Genomic DNA, 18,451 nt, shown 5'->3' on the forward strand with positions numbered 1-18,451 from the left:
CCATTGATAGCTTTAGGGAACAGATCACTTCGGCGGTTCTCTGGTCTATTAATTAATAGCATATATAAATCTAAAGTGTACATAGTTCTTATGGCAAAATCTAGGGTACTTTGCTAATTTGCATAGCGGCCATTTTGCTTTATCATGACGACAGCCATTACAATAGGATTATATATGCCCCAGGGATAAAAATGCCAATATGCCAATTCCTATATCGAATCAACAATTTGTTCTCATATAGGTGAACTGTACATGCTTAAGGCTTCTGTCCGTGTACAAATGAAACTTGTCTTCTTTGAAATCATTCGGCCTTTTTAGTTTGAAAAACGGGAGCGTAACCAGGTGGTAACCGTAGTATAATTGCTATAGAAAATGACAAAAAATCGTAAAAAAGCAAGATTCAAAACACAAATTAAGATGCAAAGAGATGTTGTTCATGATTTGTCCGCATATAGGGAAACACCTTGTAGGTCGAATTTTAAAGTTAAATATAGATTCCACAACTACAACAAGTGTGTAGCGATATTTCTGCACTCGAGACTGTTAAATTTCAATATTTAAAGCGCGAGGCTTGCCGAACTTTTTAAATAATTAAAATTTAACTGTTGAGAGTGGAGAAATATCGTAATACACGAGTAACAGTGGTGGAATCTGTTTCTCTAACGACTTGTATCCTTCCTTTTCAAAGATTTGAGGAAAGTTGTGTACTTTTGATGTGACGTCATCAGGCATAGTCGCCTTTTTTTCATGACGTCACAATAAGAAAATGCAAAAGAAAATTTAACGTCACAATTAAATTTCAACCAATCATTTGCCGAGAACAGATTTTTCACTAGTGAGGAGAAATATTTCTCTCACACCGGTCAGGAATGTGAAAATAGCCCAAAAAATAGAGAAATAACTTTTAACTTACCTGCTTTCTCAAGTTTTCGGACCAATTCTTTCAAAAGCATGATGATTTCAACCTTTCCATTTCGTAAAAAGTCAAATTTTAAGTATTTCCCTTTAAAATAACACAACATTTTTGTAAATATCCGCCAAAGGAAGTTTTTTTCAAAGACAATTTGGTTTTAGATCCATGACAGAAAAGGACTGAATTATCCGCAAATTTGATATTATCCATATTATCAATCTTCTTCTGCTTCCCGGTTACGAGTCGAACTCTATTAAAATGTAATTGAATCGGGCGCATCTCAAACAGACAGGAAGCCACTCCTCTCTGGCCAAAAGTAAAAGTCCAGTAAAATATGCTAAATTACAAATTTATACACTGGTTCTCCTGCTGTCTATTTAAGATGTGGTTGGGTCCAGGGGATGGTGTTCACTCTGGCCCTGAAGTCCTCTAGTCATCCGGACTCCACTCCTGACTCTGGGAGTTTGTTCCACTCTCTAGTTGTTCTCGGTAAGAATGAGTGATAGAAAAAATCTGTCTTCACTCTTGTCTGTCTTAATTTGTGGTTGCCCTGGTTCTACTGTCACCTGATGCATAGAACTTGGCTGGATCAAAGGCAACCATCTGTTGTTGAGTCTTGTAACACAGCACCAGACTCTGTTTCCATCGTCTGTGCTGCAGTGATTCCTATTGAAGTTGGTCCAGAAGCTTTGTGAAACATCCTGAAGAGTTGTGCTGGAGTACACCTAACCAGATTTCTCCGTAAGAATCCTAGTGTCTTGGAGGATTTCCCTATGGTCTGGTTGATGTGATTTGACCAGGTGAGATCTTTGCTGATGGTGAGCCCAAGATATTTCCCACTGTCTATTGTTTCTAATCTGTGTCTATGGAGGGAGTAGGACGTCTGATGTTGTTGACGTTGTCCAGAGACACGGATAACTGTGCATTTTTCTGGGTGGAAACACAAACACAAACAGCAGTCTGTTATGAGGTACCTTGGCGAAGTCTAACAGGATGATATCTGTCTGATCGCCATCCTCCATGTTCTTGGCTATTTCATGTATGGTTATAAGTAGCTGGGATTCACATGATCGTTTGGTTCTGAACCCGTGTTTATGGAGTTTCGGTCAAAGTGGTCTATGATAGCACCGTGGACTATGTGCTCTAATAGCTGACACGTGATCGATGTCAAGGATACTGGACGGTAGTTTGCTGCTGAGTTTTTTTCGCCTTTCTTAAAGACTGTTTACTATGTTGGCTGTCCTCCAACCTTCTGGTACTGACCCCTGATCCATTGACAGCTGGTATAGTCTAGTCAGGTAAGGTGACAGGTGTTCGGCAGTATTCTTTAGTATGAAGGCTGGGATATCATCTAGGCCAGTTGCTTTAAAAGGTCTTATTCCTCTGAGGAGTTTAGTTACTCCATTCTGGCTTATTTTTATTGGTCTCGTGGTTGGGTATGGGCCCCATTGTCTGGCATGTTGTTAAGGTCTTTCTGTGTGTACTAAACTGAGTGGAATTGGTTGTTCAGGATTGCAGCTTTTGTTGTTGTGTCACTTTGGAGGTATCCATCTTTATTTTTCAGAGTTGTTATGTCTGAAGATTCCTGTTTCCTACTCTTTATGTATGACCAAAATCGTTTGGGGTTCTTGTATAAGTCTTCACTAACAAGGTACGATAAGGCCTGTTTTTGCCCCCCCCCCCCCTTTTTTTCTCATTTTTCAACTTCTTTTTTTGAAAGCTACTTATTATGTTAAAATATAGCATAATGCATGAGTTTGTTAGGATGAACATCAAAACCACTTATTTAATTAGCAACTGGGTGAGGTGAGGGGGTAAACTTTCTGTTATTATTCAAATATTGTCATTATTATTCACTTTTCAGGTGTTTTGTATGTAACATTTTTTTTAGTTTTAAAGTGCCTGCGCCAATGTGACCCATGAATTTCTTTATTCGAAATTCATTAGCACAGCTTTTGCTGTCTAAATCGACGTAATTTTCTCTGGGTCACGTAGGCGTACCCTATAAGCTTTGAAGAAACAATGACCAAAAAATCGTAATTTTTCCTTCTTTTGGTTATTGAAGCCCTTTAACCCCTACCTTAACCTCACCCATTTTCTGAAAATTAATGGTTTTGAAGTTCAGCCTAACAAACTTCAAACCTAAGGGAATATTTCAACATGAAAAGTAGCTTTCCAAAACAGAATTTGAAAAATTAGGAAATAGGGGGGCCAAAAACACTGAGGCCTTATCGTACCTTGTCCTTTGGTGTATGCTCGTCTAGACTCACGTTGAAGTTCGGCTTTGATGTTTTATAGCGTTTCCAGTCCTTTTGTGGGTCGGTGAGTTTTGCTTTGGAGTAATCTCTGTGTTTCTGTTTGCTCATTCGTCTTAGGTGTGTATTCCCCAAGGGTTGCTCTGTCTAGCCAGTGATAATTTGGTTGGTACATACTTTTCCATGGATTCTTTTATGACCTGTTTGATTGATGTCCACATGGTGTCAATATCATCAAACTCGGTCTTGTTGAAAAGATCATATTGACTGTCAAGATGTTTCCATATGCTTTATAAGTCTGCTTTCTTCCAAAGGTTTATTTTTCTCTTTGTTGGATTTGGTTTGGTGACATTTGCTGTTATGTCCACTAACACTATGTCGTGGTCGCTATTTCCTATAGGTGGCAGTGTGTTGCATCTATCTCTGTTTCCTGGATGGCTCGTAAACATTAGGTCTAACATTAGTATGTTGTTTCCTCTTGTGGTGTTTTCATTTATTTGTTGGATTGACAAGTCAGTCGACATCTGTAAAAATGCTCTGTTGAATGTGTGTGGCAGTCTTAAACTAAGGGAAGTAATTAAATCAAAAAGACCAAAGTCACGTGGTGTAAATAATATGAATAAAGTATCTTTGATTTTGCCATATGTTTAATCACAATGATATTTTCAATCATATTTTGTTTAAATTGGGGTAAAAAAGAATATAGTTACTATTCCACGTATGCGAACAGTATGATATCATCGGATGTCGATGGAATATTGTATACCAAAAGAAGATATGAGTAATGAAATTTTGATATCTAAATTATGACACGCATAGCACACCATAGATTACGACTATTGTATAACGACAACTGTTTTACGGCAATTCAACCAATTTACGACAGCGTGTTTGTGAGGAACTTAACCTACTCGTTTGACAATACAAACTCAAGTAGTAAAAATGAACATACGATGTGCACGAGTAAGAACAAGATAATGTTATTAACGGGACAAAACTTTAAGCATCTGAAAGGGAGTGACAATTTATACACATACTCATACTCATAGACATAGTCATAATCAAACGTTATTAATAAATGTATATATTTTTAAATTTTGTCAAATGATGTTAAGCGCAGTTGCCACCTAAAATTATATATTTTAAAGTACAAGTGAGTGGTTTACCAGAGTGATATATATATACACGTGAGATTTCAAAAATTACAAGGGAGACAATCCAGTGTCAACAGCGACACCTACAGAATACAGAATACGTTATTAAAATAATTTCTTCTTCTTCTTTCAGTACAGAGTCGGACTCTTCTTGAGTGTATAAATGACTCTTGCTCGTGAAATCATGAGGCCTTTCCTCCTCACTTAATAAAAACTATTTAAAGGAAAAGTATTTACAAATAAAACTGTACATTTTTACATCTGGGGTCAAGGGAGTTCTAGATGTGTGAAGCTTCGGTTAAGGCCTCTGGCAGGATGGTAAGGCTGGCCTAGAACTCTTCTAGTGTAGCTGCTGTTGTGGCTTTTTCCGGTAGAGTGTTCCATTCCCTGGTTGATCTTGGGAAGAAGGAGTACCTGTATTGGTCTATTAGAGTGCGCTGTTGGTGTATGCGCTGGCCTCCTCTGGTCCTTGAATCTCCGGGTTTGTAGTAATTAGAGGGGTCAATATCCACCAATCTATTGCGGATCTTCAACGCCATGGTGAGTCGGTCTTTGCAGCGGCGATCTTTTAGAGGCTCCCATTTTAGTCTCTCCATTAAGGAGCTGACACAACCTGAGGATACGTCTTGGTATTCATTGTACACGAACCTAGCTGCCCTTCTCTGTACTTGTTCTAGGTCTTTTTCAATGTTGTGTTGGTAAGGGTCCCATACAGTGGAGGCGTATTCCAGGGTTGGTCTGACCATGGTGATGTAGGCGTTAGCTTTGACTTCTGTTTTACACCGTCCTAGGTTCCTTCTCAGAAAGCCTAGTGTCCTTGATGCTTTGCCTACCATCTGGTTGATATGTGTCTTCCACTGTAGGTCATGGTTTATGGTGACTCCCAGGTATTTCCCATGCTCGACTGCATCTAGTGTGTGACCATGTAGTTGGTAGTTCCTTATTAGTGGGTTTCTTTTGTTGGTAATCCGTATCACGATGCACTTCTCAGGATGGAAATTCATCTGCCATTGTGATTCCCACTCTTGGAGTTTGTTAAGGTCGTCTTGGAGTGTTTGCTATCCTTTACATTCTTTATTTTTCTATAAACTAGGCAATCATCTGCAAATAACCTTGCCTCAGAAGATGTTGATTGTGGCAGGTCATTAATGTAAGCCAGAAATAGAAGGGGTCCGATGACTGTTCCCTGAAGCACCCTTGAGTGATGGGTCGAATTACCCTCTTCGAGTGACTGCTATGTCGTAGATGTAGATGTCATATATCGAAAACAAACTGACAATGCCATGGCTAAAAAGGAAAAGACAAATACTGAAATAGACAAATAAAAGTACACATGACACAACAAGTCAACATAGTAAACTAAAGACTAAGCAACACCAACCCCACCAAAAACTGGGGGTGATCTCAGACTCAAGTGCTCAGGAAGGGTAAGCAGATCCTGCTCAACATGAGGCACTCTTTGTGTTGATCCTCATGCACATGCACTAGATGTTCTATCAATAGTAATAAAATATTGGCAATGGGAAAAAAAAAGTGTCCACATATATATATATATAATACACCTTGTGACCTTATTGCTATTTGTCCCTCATTACTGGATATCACACAGGTTCCTGTACAATTTTGAATTCATAAAACAAAAAAAAAAATCTGACGCCACAAAGAAAAAGTGATTGTTGTATTTGCAAAGTACAAGCAGCCGGGATTAGCAATAAGGTGTATACTAAAATAACAAGGTCCAATTTGTCAGTCGTCATTGGGTAAAATTGCTTTATATATCATGTACATTTGTATATACATGTCGCTTATATAGGACAATGGTGCTGATTAAAATTTACACCATTCCAGACTCTTTTGTTTTCCACATAATTAATATTGCCAATAATTAACAAGTTGCAGGTAGAATCTGATACAGATACCAATAGTATATTCACCTTTTATCTATTACCTTATCTGTATGTTCCGCATCTGACAGGCGCACCACCAAACAGTGTATTTATAATATTGCTATATACAGGTCATAAACACAGGGTTGACACTACTAAATTCAAGCATTGTCACATTGTTCCATATTGTAGTATTTTGATCAGTATGACTTGCTAAGATAACAATCATGACAATACAAATACTAGTATAATTTCATGGACAATGAAAGTCTTATTTGTCTGTTATCTTCAGAATACTGCTCATTTACAAGCCTTTAAAAGGCCTTGCACAATCAGAGTTCATTATAAGCTGTGTATTTGCGTGATCACGCAATAAAAATAATTGAAAACCCAATGCAAGTGCCCATTGCTGCGTTCTAAAACCCATTTCATGCAAAAGAAAAACCCAATAATTTGTCAAAACCATGAGTTCTTAATGCTTTTAGTCGCTATCGTACGGTTAACTACCCTTATCTATTACATAGTCATCGTGTAAATCTAATTTTGGTAATATTGAAAACTGGAAATGTCCATTTGTTCTAAAAATTTGAGCGTTGAAAGGGTCCCTGTTGAAACTTTCCGTAGTGGTGAAAATGTTTTGATCTTCTCTGTCTTTATCGAATTAGTGTTAGCCATGTCGCCATAATTCTTTTCGTACTTCTCAGGATTTAACATAACACTTAGCAATGAATTAAAAGGAAAGTAAATTTCCGGTAAAAATATTGAGTAGAAGCATGTTTGAGTTTCCTTTTGAGAGGATTATGATGATAACAAGACTCAGTTAGTGTTGTCAAGAAGCATTGCTTTAAAGCACAGGGTCGTGCAATGGCGAGTCCAGGCGTGTTTGCGTGCCTTAAAGATAACAGGGTTAGATCTTATCTTGTCAGAACTAAATCAGCTGAAACATGAAAGGCCAAATTACTAATATAAAGTCAGTATCTGAAACCAAAAGTTCTAATAAGAGACAAATAAATCCAGATTTATGTAAAATAAAATTTGACAAAAACATTGTTTAGTTTTAGTTCAAGAGTATATATTTCATTTTAGTTGATTAGTGAATTAACACACTCATTCAATATCGTGTTAATAAAAAAAAACATTACATTTAGGAGCTTGGTGGTTAATAACCCAATTTGATATTTGCTTGAGGGGTGAACTGGAATTAATAATGCAATCAAAAACTATTTCACTCAATTTAAAAAAAAAATGGAGGAGTAAAAACCCCAATTTGTGAATTGTTATATGGAGCTCTGCACAATTACTTAAAATCTTTGCATCTTAGACAACCTTCAAGTTCATTGCATTTCCGTAAAAATTTTGGATTTAGTGAACATCATTTGTGTGTTGAGGGGATCTTCACTTCACTTCCTATGATGAGCGAGTGGTAGAAAAAATATAATGCTAAATTGCACGAATCTTTAGACAAATTAATTTATTTATGATTGATATTCAGCATTACTTTCATAAGGGAATTGTGATTGAGTACTTACGGAAAAAATATCCTCTCTAGTTTATCATGCATAATGACGATCTCAAAGACGCTTAATGACCTTTGATATAGCAGGGATACAGGTGATCCCCACCTATCTGGTAAATTATGTCATAAAGGCGCACAAAATTGACGAACTTTTTTTGTGAACATGGTGAAGGACATAACTCAAAAGCGGTCTATTAGTTTCTCTGTTCAATAAAGATGAAATATTGAACTCTATATAAAGGCATTTTTTTTCATCTCAAAACTTGAGAATTTTAGGGATTGTAAAAAGTGTTATTTATACAAAGTAAAGTTTTAAGAAAATTAAGGGGAGTTTATTCAAACATTATGAACAAAACAAAATTTACTTAAAGTGTATAACATGTATAAGTATTTTATCATGGTTGTAATTTACTTCTGCACTTAATGAGGATTATTTGTACAAATAGTACCCCTGACTGACATATGAAATAAAGTTAAAAAACATTGACTATGATTAATTTTTTGATTTTGTTATTAACTGTTTATTATATATGTTTAATAGAATTAATTTATTCCAAGCTAATTAATAATTAATTAAGATACAGTACTGATGATAAATTTTAGATAAAGAAAACAACATCCATCTGACATATTTACATGTACACTGTATATCCTTCATTTGTCCTTAGAAAGTAGTCTGATTTTGTTATAGTTTGATTTTGTGGGGCTGATTTTTTTAATAATCCAAGTTTGTTATGATCAGAAACATCAGGGTACACCTTCGCTGGACCATAGATACATTGTACATGTATATAAACCAAAAGATAATGTATTCAGAATATTCCACACAGTAATTCACAATGAAATATCAAAGGCCCAGCATTGGGCATATTGCCATTGGTGGCCTCTGATCTCTGACATCCTTCAAAAAGACCAATTACTTGCATGTATTACAAAAATATTTGGTGAGTTCAAAGATGCATCAAGATTGCAAAATATTTTTTTTTAAATCAATTGGGTACAAATATCGTCATTTTTATAGCAAAAGTTTAAAAAATAATATAAACTTGTTGCTATTAGTAATTACAATGAATATCCTTTCTCTTTTTTGTCATAGAGACTGAAATTATAAATCTAATATAAATAAACTTCTTGGCCAAAATACAGCGCTGACCTAGACTTGTCTTAAATCTTCCTAAGGGAGAACCCTGGTTACTCTCAGAATTTCTACTATTCATTAAAGGGGCACTAGCTACATTTTTACAAGATACATAAATATTTAAATTATATTTTTTGTTTGTTAATCATTAATGAAAGTGAAATAGTGAAATAATAATACGCTTAAAGAAACTATTTTGGTTCAATTTTGTCAAAACAAGCCAAGAAAAATTGATGATGGATTATTCACTTGCAAGTGAATAATTCAATCTCATAGAACCCATATTCATGTGAACTTCAATTTAATCCCTTAGCTTGCATGATGCGAGTTACGCTTTTTAAAGAAAAGAATGTCAACCTTGAAAGTGAAACAAAGGTAAATCATTTGATTGACTGATTCAATCCACAAAAAAATCTTTCTTATATTTGTACAGGTAAAATCGGAAATTAATTTCTTTTTTAAAGGTTATAATTTAAATCAAACAGACATAGAAAAATCCATTTGCACAAGGTTCATACAGTCAGGGGTACTACTTGTACAAGTTATTTTTAATTACTTGAAGCGGTAATATAAATACACTTATATAAGTAAATTTGGTGAATACTTATACAAGTGAATTTTATTTACTTGAATAGGTAAAAAACAAATATTGCCTGAGTTATGTGTCTTAGTCATTCAGATTTTTTTACTTGTAGAAGTAAAAAAGTCATCCTATCTTCTTTTATTGAATTCTTATGATTTCTTTGCTCTAATAGAATTTTAAATTATCTGCCCCTGCAGATGTCTTTACTAATCATTGCGCAAATACCGGTACTTAAGATCTTTGCGCAATCAGTTAATTTGTTGAATTAATGAGATGAAACATTGAACTCTAATAAAAAAATTGAGCAAACCTGGGAAAAAAATCATTAAAGGCATAAATTTACATCTCAAAACTTGTGGGATTGCAAGAAAAATTTACTTATAAAAGTAAATTTTTGAGAAAATTAAGGGGAGATTATTCAAACATTATTTATTTACTTATATGTGTATATTTTTTTTACTTCTTCAAGTTTGTAAAATAACTTGTACAAGTTGTACCCCTGACTGTCATATATCTATTTATATTTATGTTTATGATTATATTGTGTTATGTAATAACCGTTGGTTGTTTCCAAGGGTCATCTCAGTAGTTTATTAGAGAGCGTCTAGACTACGATACACACAAAACGAAACTACATATTATGGAGCCCATGTCCTGTAAATTGTTTATTTTAGACTTTTTTATAATTTGGATAAATGTTTTACTTTGTTGTAAAGCTAATACATGTAATATGAGAATTTGGGTCAAATCAGTGAACATGAATTTGACAGCTAGTGTCCCTTTAAAGAGTAAATAAATGTTGTACTTTTACATCTTTTAGATCATAAAGAAAGCGGGAATATAAAAAAAAAATAAAATAATTTCATTACATGTAAACTGCATATATGTGGCTTTAGGTACCTTACTGGCATAAAATTTGCCTTCCCCATATATTTTATTCTGGAATTGCCATAAAAAGTTATCAATCATGTCAATAGCCTAATATTAGCCTTGGTTTTTTTTTCAGCCGGAAGATTTGATGAACATGCAGCATTGTAATCTGTTATGTTTACCTGAAAATTATCAGATGAAATATTATTTTTACCATGGATTATCTTGGCCACAGGTAACTGATTTGAATTGAATTAGATATCATGCAAAAATATATTTTGTATTTCAAAGTAAAATTGAAAATCAAATTTCTGTTTAATATGACATAATGTAGATGTAAAAGCTAAAATTTTCATTTAGGTTTAAAACCCTTTTAAATTTGTTTATCAATATTATGGATATATACAATATCCATTAAATTAAAACCCATACAAAATTTTAACATACACATGTACCTGTAGAAAGAATTTTATTTTAACACACTGGTTAATAAAAAAAAAGGAATCCGAAGGAAGTCATATTTAGATATATGTTGATTCAGCTAAAACACAAGCAAACATGTTAACATATGTTTTGAAGCGACGAGCAATTTGAATTCATTTGAAAATTATAATTATTGGTGTCACTGGAGTCGTGGATGTTATGATTATTAACAAGCCAAGGCCTTTGAGTAAATAATTCTTCATCTTTGTAGTTATATCAGCCATAAAAATAAATGTTATTTAAATAGAATTTGCCAAAGCATCTCCATATATTTGATATGCATATAGATAAGCTCTTTAAGTGACCACTTGATTTTATGTAAATTTTCTATTTCAGCTATCCTATGTAGCAGAAGATGAAGATGGTAAAATTGTTGGTTATGTACTAGCTAAAATGTAAGTGTAAAATGATATAATAAAAAGCATTGTAAGCTTTGATTTTTATACGACTGCTTCAAATTTTTTCGTCGTATATTGCTATCACGTTGGCGTCGTCGTCTGCGTCGTCGGCGTCCGAATACTTTTAGATTTCGCACTCTAACTTTAGTAAAAGTGAATAGAAATCTATGAAATTTTAACACAAGGTTTATGACCACTAAAGGAAGGTTGGGATTGATTTTGGGAGTTTTGGTCCCAACATTTTAGGAATTAGGGGCCAAAAAGGGCCCAAATAAGCATTTTCTTGGTTTTCGCACTATAACTTTAGTTTAAGTTAATAGAAATCTATGAAATTTTGACACAAGGTCTATGACCACAAAAGAAAGATTGGGATTGATTTTGGGAGTTTTGGTTCCAACAGTTTAGGAATAAAGGGCCAAAAAAGGGCCCAAATAAGCATTATTCTTGGTTTTCGCACAAAGCTTTAGTTTAAGTAAATAGAAATCAATGAAATTTAAAAAAGATGTTTATGACCACAAAAGGAAGGTTAGTATTGATTTTGGGAGTTTAGGTCCCAACAGTTTAGGAATTAGGGGCCAAAAAGGGACCCAAATAAGCATTTTTCTTGGTTTTCGCACCATAACTTTAGTATAAGTAAATAGAAATCTATGAAATTTAAACACAAGGTTTATGATCATAAAAGGAAGGTTGGTATTGATTTTGGGAGTTTGGGTCCCAACAGTTTAAGAATAAAGGGCCCAAAGGGTCCAAAATTAAACTTTTGTTTGATTTCATCAAAAATTGAATAATTGGGGTTCTTTGATATGCCGAATCTAACTGTGTATGTAGATTCTTAATTTTTGGTCCCGTTTTCAAATTGGTCTACATTAAGGTCCAAAGGGTCCAAAATTAAACTTAGTTTGATTTTAACAAAAATTGAATCCTTGGGGTTCTTTGATAAGCTGAATCTAAAAATGTACTTAGATTTTTTATTATTGGCCAGTTTTCAAGTTGGTGCAAATCGGGGTCCAAAATTAAACTTTGTTTGACTTCATCAAAAATTGAATAATTGGGGTTCTTTGATATGCCAAATCTAACTGTGTATGTAGATTCTTAATTTTTGGTCCCGTTTTAAAATTGGTCTACATTAAAGTCCAAAGGGTCCAAAATTAAACTAAGTTTGATTTTATCAAAAATTGAATTCTTGGGCCTCTTTGATATGCTGAATCTAAACATGTACTTAGATTTTTGATTATGGGCCCAGTTTTCAAGTTGGTCCAAATCAGGATCCAAAATTATTATATTAAGTATTGTGCAATAGCAAGAAATTTTCAATTGCACAGTATTCAGCAATAGCAAGAAATCTTCAATTGCACAGTATTGTGCAATAGCAAGAAATCTTCAATTGCACAGTGTTGTGCAATAGCAAATATTTTCAATTGCACAGTATTGCACAATAGCAAGAAATATCTAATTGCACAATACTGTGCAAAAGCAAGAAATTCCAATTGGATTTCAATTGGAGTTATCTTTCTTTGTCCAGAATAGTAGTTGAATCAACTTAAATCATTGTTTTATAAAATATACAACGTATATTCACTTTTACTACCAACTGATAGATTAAAACAATCTTTACCATTCAGTGATAACAAGCACTTTTTTTTACATTTTAATATTTTATGATGTATTTAAATGAGTAGTTATTGTTGCAAACTTCATTAGAAATTTGAATTGAGATCAGTTTTGAAATAAGGGAAAGGGGGATGTGAAAAAAAAATTCGGGGGTCAATTTTTTTCATTTCAGTTTTCATAAATAAAAAGAAAATTTCTTCAAACATTTTTTTGAGAGGATTAATATTCAACAGCATAGTGAATTGCTCAAAGGCAAAATTTTTTTTTTAAGTTCATTAGACGACATTCATTCTGTGTCAGAAACCTATCAACTGTCAACTATTTAATCACAATCCAAATTTAGAGCTGAATCCAGCTTGAATGTTGTGTCCATACTTGCCCCAACCGTTCAGGGTTCAACCCCTGCGGTCGTATAAAGCTGCGCCCTGCGGAGCATCTGGTTTTCCAATACATTAGAAAAAAATAAGGCACTTCATATAGCATTAGACATGTTTGAGTGGCTGTTCTTGAATAATTTGCAACATTTTTTGGACCTTGTCATCAATTTTTGAATTACAATAATAGCCATGTGTTCATAATATATATTCTAATGCATCGTGCTGAAAGTGACATTTGACAATATAAAAAAATATATGAAAATCAATCAATTGTACTGTAAATTCAGATATTAATGGAAGCCTTTAATTATTATTGTAAATCACTGATTACTGGTAGAAATGGATTGCAAAATGTTGTGAAGGAAATTTCTACAAAAAATTTAAAAACCTGACATTTTTTTGCATTAATCAAAACATTGCAATAATTTCTGGAATCAAATAAGTGTTCTTGTGGTAGCATACTTTCCATTAAGTGCTGATTACATGGATTTTTATTCCCTCTTGGGTCAAACCAACAAGGACTTTATAATCAGGTATTTGCTGCTTCTCTGTCAAATACAAGGCATTTAAGAATTAGTGGCTCTGAGACAAAATAATGTGGTAATTTGTACTACATTTCCTATAGAGTATTACCTTGAATGTTAAAGAACTGACTCAGCGTGTAAGTGTAGTTCAATGCAGGACATGTCAATGTTCTCAACTTGATCCAGCATTTGATTTGTTTCATAAAAAACGAACTGTCCAGTCTATATGCATTTCCATTTTATTTGTATGATTTTTATTTAGGGAAGAAGATCCTGAAGACCAGGTTCCACATGGTCACATCACATCACTGGTAAGTTTGAAATACATTAGTTATACACCAACATTTTTTAACAACATATTTAAAAAGATTCTTTTCATATTTTATGTATTTGGAGGTCTTAAAGTGACATTCCTGTGATTTATTTTTGTAATTTCTAACTTTGATGATATTTTTTCCAAATTGAATTGTTTCATTGTTTGCTTTGAGTAATACATACAACTTTGCTGCATTAATGACTATGATGAAATGCTGGTAATAATTTAAATTTTGCTGTTACTAAAATAGTTGTCACTTACTTATGTTGTGCAAATGGCAAGGGCTGTTTCTGGATAATAAGTTTCCATGTTGGAGGTTCTCATAATTTTGCAGTTTTCAACTATGGTTTCATACCATGAAATACAGGTCAAGATTATATCCCTAGTTGTAGAAAACTAGTTTTCTCTAATTCTTCGTCAATTTATCCCTTTCTTGCACCCATTGTATAAAAAAAAATTAATCAACGTGTGGTTCGTTTGATCTCAGTACTTCATTGGTTAAAATCCGATTATAACGTCGAATTTTCTTGCTTTCCTCTGAATTTCCTATTGTGATGGCATGAAAAAAGGCGACAACGCCTGATGACGTCACATAGGAAGAACACATCTTTTTGCAGATCATTCGAAAAGAAGGAATAAGTTTGCCTGCATAATGTTAGAAAATCATTTGAGAAACAGATTCCACCACCAAATCTCGTGTAATACGATATTTATCCACTCTCAACAGTTAAATTTTAAATATTTAAAACGTTCGGGCATGCCTCGAGTTTTAAATTTGCAAATTTAACTGTCTCGAGTGGATAAATATCGTATTACACTCGATGCAGTGGTAGAATCTATATTTAAATGTTGGGGAGTAGGAATATGACCTTATATCTCTTTATGGTATTTGGTAGGAATCAAGTAATTGTACTGTTACCAATTTGTTTTTCTATTAGTGTGATCTATATGTCTTTAAAGAAATCGAAGTGAACATTTTTATGATTTTTGCAAAATAATTTATGGTTTGAAATAATATTTCATTTTCTTGTGTTTTTAGATTGAAAAATAACCAATTTTTAAAATGTGTTTAAAAATTAATTTTTGGTCAGTAATTATTACAATTTAAAAAATATTTTTTAATTTCAGGCAGTAAAAAGATCACACAGACGATTAGGTTTAGCACAGAAACTAATGGACCAAGCATCTAGAGCAATGGTTGAATGTTTTGATGCGCAATATGTCTCTTTGCATGTTAGGAAGAGTAACAGAGCTGCTTTACATTTATACACCAACACACTCAAATTTTCGTAAGTACAGAATATATAAGCATAATTCATACATTACAATATGGTTCCTTTGTATATGAAAATCACAATTTTAGTTTGGGACTTAGTTTTGTGTATTTTGTAGTCAGAGGTAGTCCACAGAATTAAAACAAACAATCAATTAAGATCAAAGGAATATGACTTTCATATACTTGAAACAATGAACATTTTTTTTTAGACAAAACCTTGAAATTTTTACTCGGCGTTTTACGTTTCCGCAAATTGGCATTACTTTTCCGCGAAAATAAGATGACATTTCCGTAAAAAAAAGTTTACGTTTCCGCAAATAAATATCTTACTTTTCCGCAAAAAAAGTAACTATTCCGGAAAAAATAAATTACTACTTTTCCGCAAATAATTAAGGAATACGTATTGATCGAAAGCAAAGATATAATAAAAAATAAATATGTATTAAGTGAAAGGTCATCATAACATGTAAGTAAAATACATCATTAAAATTTAGGAAAACGTATGTTCAAAAATATCTTGATATGAGTTCATAAGTCAGTTCTGGCAGATTATGTGTAGCCAACACGTCGTACAAAGTCCATAGTAGCAAATTCACCGTTTACAAATTTTGTATTTTGTTCAGAAAGGAAGTCCATCTTCTCCTTTTCATATTTCCGAACGGGTGCTTTAACAGTTAGAGTTCTCATCTTTATGTAAGATGTTGTCTTCAGTTTCAATAACACATCGACAAAGACAAAAAAGGTAGGATGGCTAGCAAAAAACTGCTCGTTCATGTATAGGCAGGAAAAGACTCAACACCATTCGTTGTTCTCTTTACCTCGGGGTCAGCGGGGTGATGCCCAAAGGGTTGGTGGAAATCTCAATTGCCATCAATATAAAATTCCAATATAATTATAATCGGCAGACCTCATGCATTTATCGTCAGATGGAGCATCGGCAATTGATTCAACAAAGCATTCATTAATCATGTCAGTTGGCAAGTAAGCCAAACCAAAGATTTCTCAATGAAGTTTAACTCATCCTTACCCGAGTCAGTAGTTATATCTAGTAGCTATACTGAGATCAGAACATTTTCTTTATTAAAAAGAAAAAATGAATAATTTATCATATATGTACATTCAAATCTTTATAATTTACCAATTAAATTTGCGGAAAAGTAATAAACACAAATTGCAGAAACGTATATTTTAAATTTGCGGAAACGTAGTATCGGGACTTTGAAAAATTAGCGGAAATGCAATACGCCCTTTTTACTCTCAGAAAAATTATTTTCTTTAATAGTTCAAAGACTTTTATCATACTTTTTATTCGATGATTATTGAGGATGACTCTGATTCCAATGTTTATGATTATTTTACAATAAATAGGTGTTTTAAATCAAGCAGTAAAAAAATTGCATGTTTAGGGATAGAATTTCTGTATACCAAATATTGCTATAGATGAACATGAAAACGATGTTGATATATTCATTTTCTTATACAGAGTACAAGAAGACATGTCATTATACCATTTTAAATTTTTCTGACGATTAAATAAGTCATTACTGTTATTCAGGAATGCCACATTTGGTGCAGATGCATGATAAATCAGCATTATAATCTTTCAATTTACATAACCATTGGTTTCACTCGCAACCTCTTGCTTCCACTAAACAAGTATTGAAGTTTTAGAGATAATTTAGAATTGAAAAGTTTTAATGGTAAATGGGAGGTGGAATCACCTAAAATATATCACAAAATAAATGTTAATGTTACTTCAGTTCTAAGAGGTGACATCTTTTTCTAACCATAACCCTATGAATTTCATTTTTCAGAATAAGTGAGATAGAACCTAAATATTATGCTGATGGGGAGGATGCCTATGCCATGAGAAGAGTTTTAAAAGACTTTAAAGATAAGGTAAAACCATATTGTACTTTTCTTAATTTGGTTCATATCTTGAGGAAGAAAATTAATATGTATTTTACAATTTTTGTACTGCTTAGAAATATGTTATCAACAAATTTAAAACCAGTATGAAAAAAAGTAGAGAGGATGTTACTTATACAAATATAATATATAAAAATGAAAGCTACAAAAATTGATTCCTGTGAAATTAAAGTAAGAGACAAAACTACAAAACTCTAGCCCATTACCACAATTCATAATTACATTTTAATTCTTATATTTTTAATTTTTCAGTCAACGAAAGATACATCATCTGTAAAAGCAATAAAAGATACACCTGGTAAAAAAGATAAATCAAAGAAAGATGGAGACACATCAAAAGAGAAGACAGAAACCACAAATAAAGAGACTAGAGAATCATAAATGAGACAGTTTTAGTCATTTTTACAAACATTACTGGAACAGATAATTAATCTGTGGATTTTCATCTTTTTTTGTGTTTTCTTGTTTTAATATTCTTGAAAAGAATTCTTCTCTATGCATTAAACTTTTCAAAGAATGGGATAAAAGTTTAAAAAAAAATGTTGAAGCCTAATATTATTTTTGTTGATTATTTATTAATTCAGTAATTTTATGGGTACATTCTTTTAAAGTTAAAAATTAGTACTTGCTATGTTGTGTAAAAGTGGATTTTATAATTTCTATAAAAATATCATTTCCTCTTGGTTTAAATGCTTGAAAAATCAGTTGGAGTTTTTTTTAACTTGACATATCTAGAAATCAGTGAACAAATGTATATTATTATTTGGGATTGCTTATAATAGAAAATTGATTGGATTTTAAAACTTGAAGAACTTCCAGTTCTAAAAGTTTGCTTTTTATAAAAAGTATGTGCTTTTCTTATAAAGTATGTATGTTTAACATGTATTTCATAAAAAAAAAGTTAAAAGATTTAGTTGTTTTTCACTTTATATATAGACAAATCAATATTTTATTTAAGTCTCACTTCTTACAAAATATTTACACATTATTGCAACTTCACATATAAGTCAAGAGCCACTCTAAAAAGATTTATGAGAGATTATATGTATTTGAATATCACCATTTAAAATAATGAGAGGTGGTACTATTGCCAATTATACAAATATTTTGAATTGGAGTTATCTTCCTTTGTACATTTACTACATTATTGTAAATGAACCAGATGAGTAATCATTGTATACTGTGTATTTATTTTCTTGTGTATCAATTTTGTGGAATGAGG

At 32.7% G+C, this 18,451-nt stretch overlaps 1 protein-coding gene across 1 annotated transcript; it reads left to right on the forward strand.

Annotated features, from left to right (window-relative positions):
* Positions 1–4,042: 4,042 nt before the first annotated feature.
* LOC134708334 (N-alpha-acetyltransferase 11-like) lies at positions 4,043–17,722 on the forward strand. Its single transcript, XM_063568786.1, has 7 exons — positions 4,043–4,131; positions 10,452–10,550; positions 11,135–11,193; positions 13,971–14,019; positions 15,153–15,313; positions 17,115–17,199; positions 17,482–17,722. Exons 1-7 carry the CDS (start codon positions 4,111–4,113, stop codon positions 17,608–17,610), a joined length of 603 nt encoding a protein of 200 aa, XP_063424856.1. The 5' UTR covers positions 4,043–4,110; the 3' UTR covers positions 17,611–17,722.
* Positions 17,723–18,451: the final 729 nt, after the last annotated feature.

This window comes from Mytilus trossulus, chromosome 1 (assembly GCF_036588685.1).
Source record: "Mytilus trossulus isolate FHL-02 chromosome 1, PNRI_Mtr1.1.1.hap1, whole genome shotgun sequence".
NCBI lineage: Eukaryota > Metazoa > Mollusca > Bivalvia > Mytilida > Mytilidae > Mytilus > Mytilus trossulus.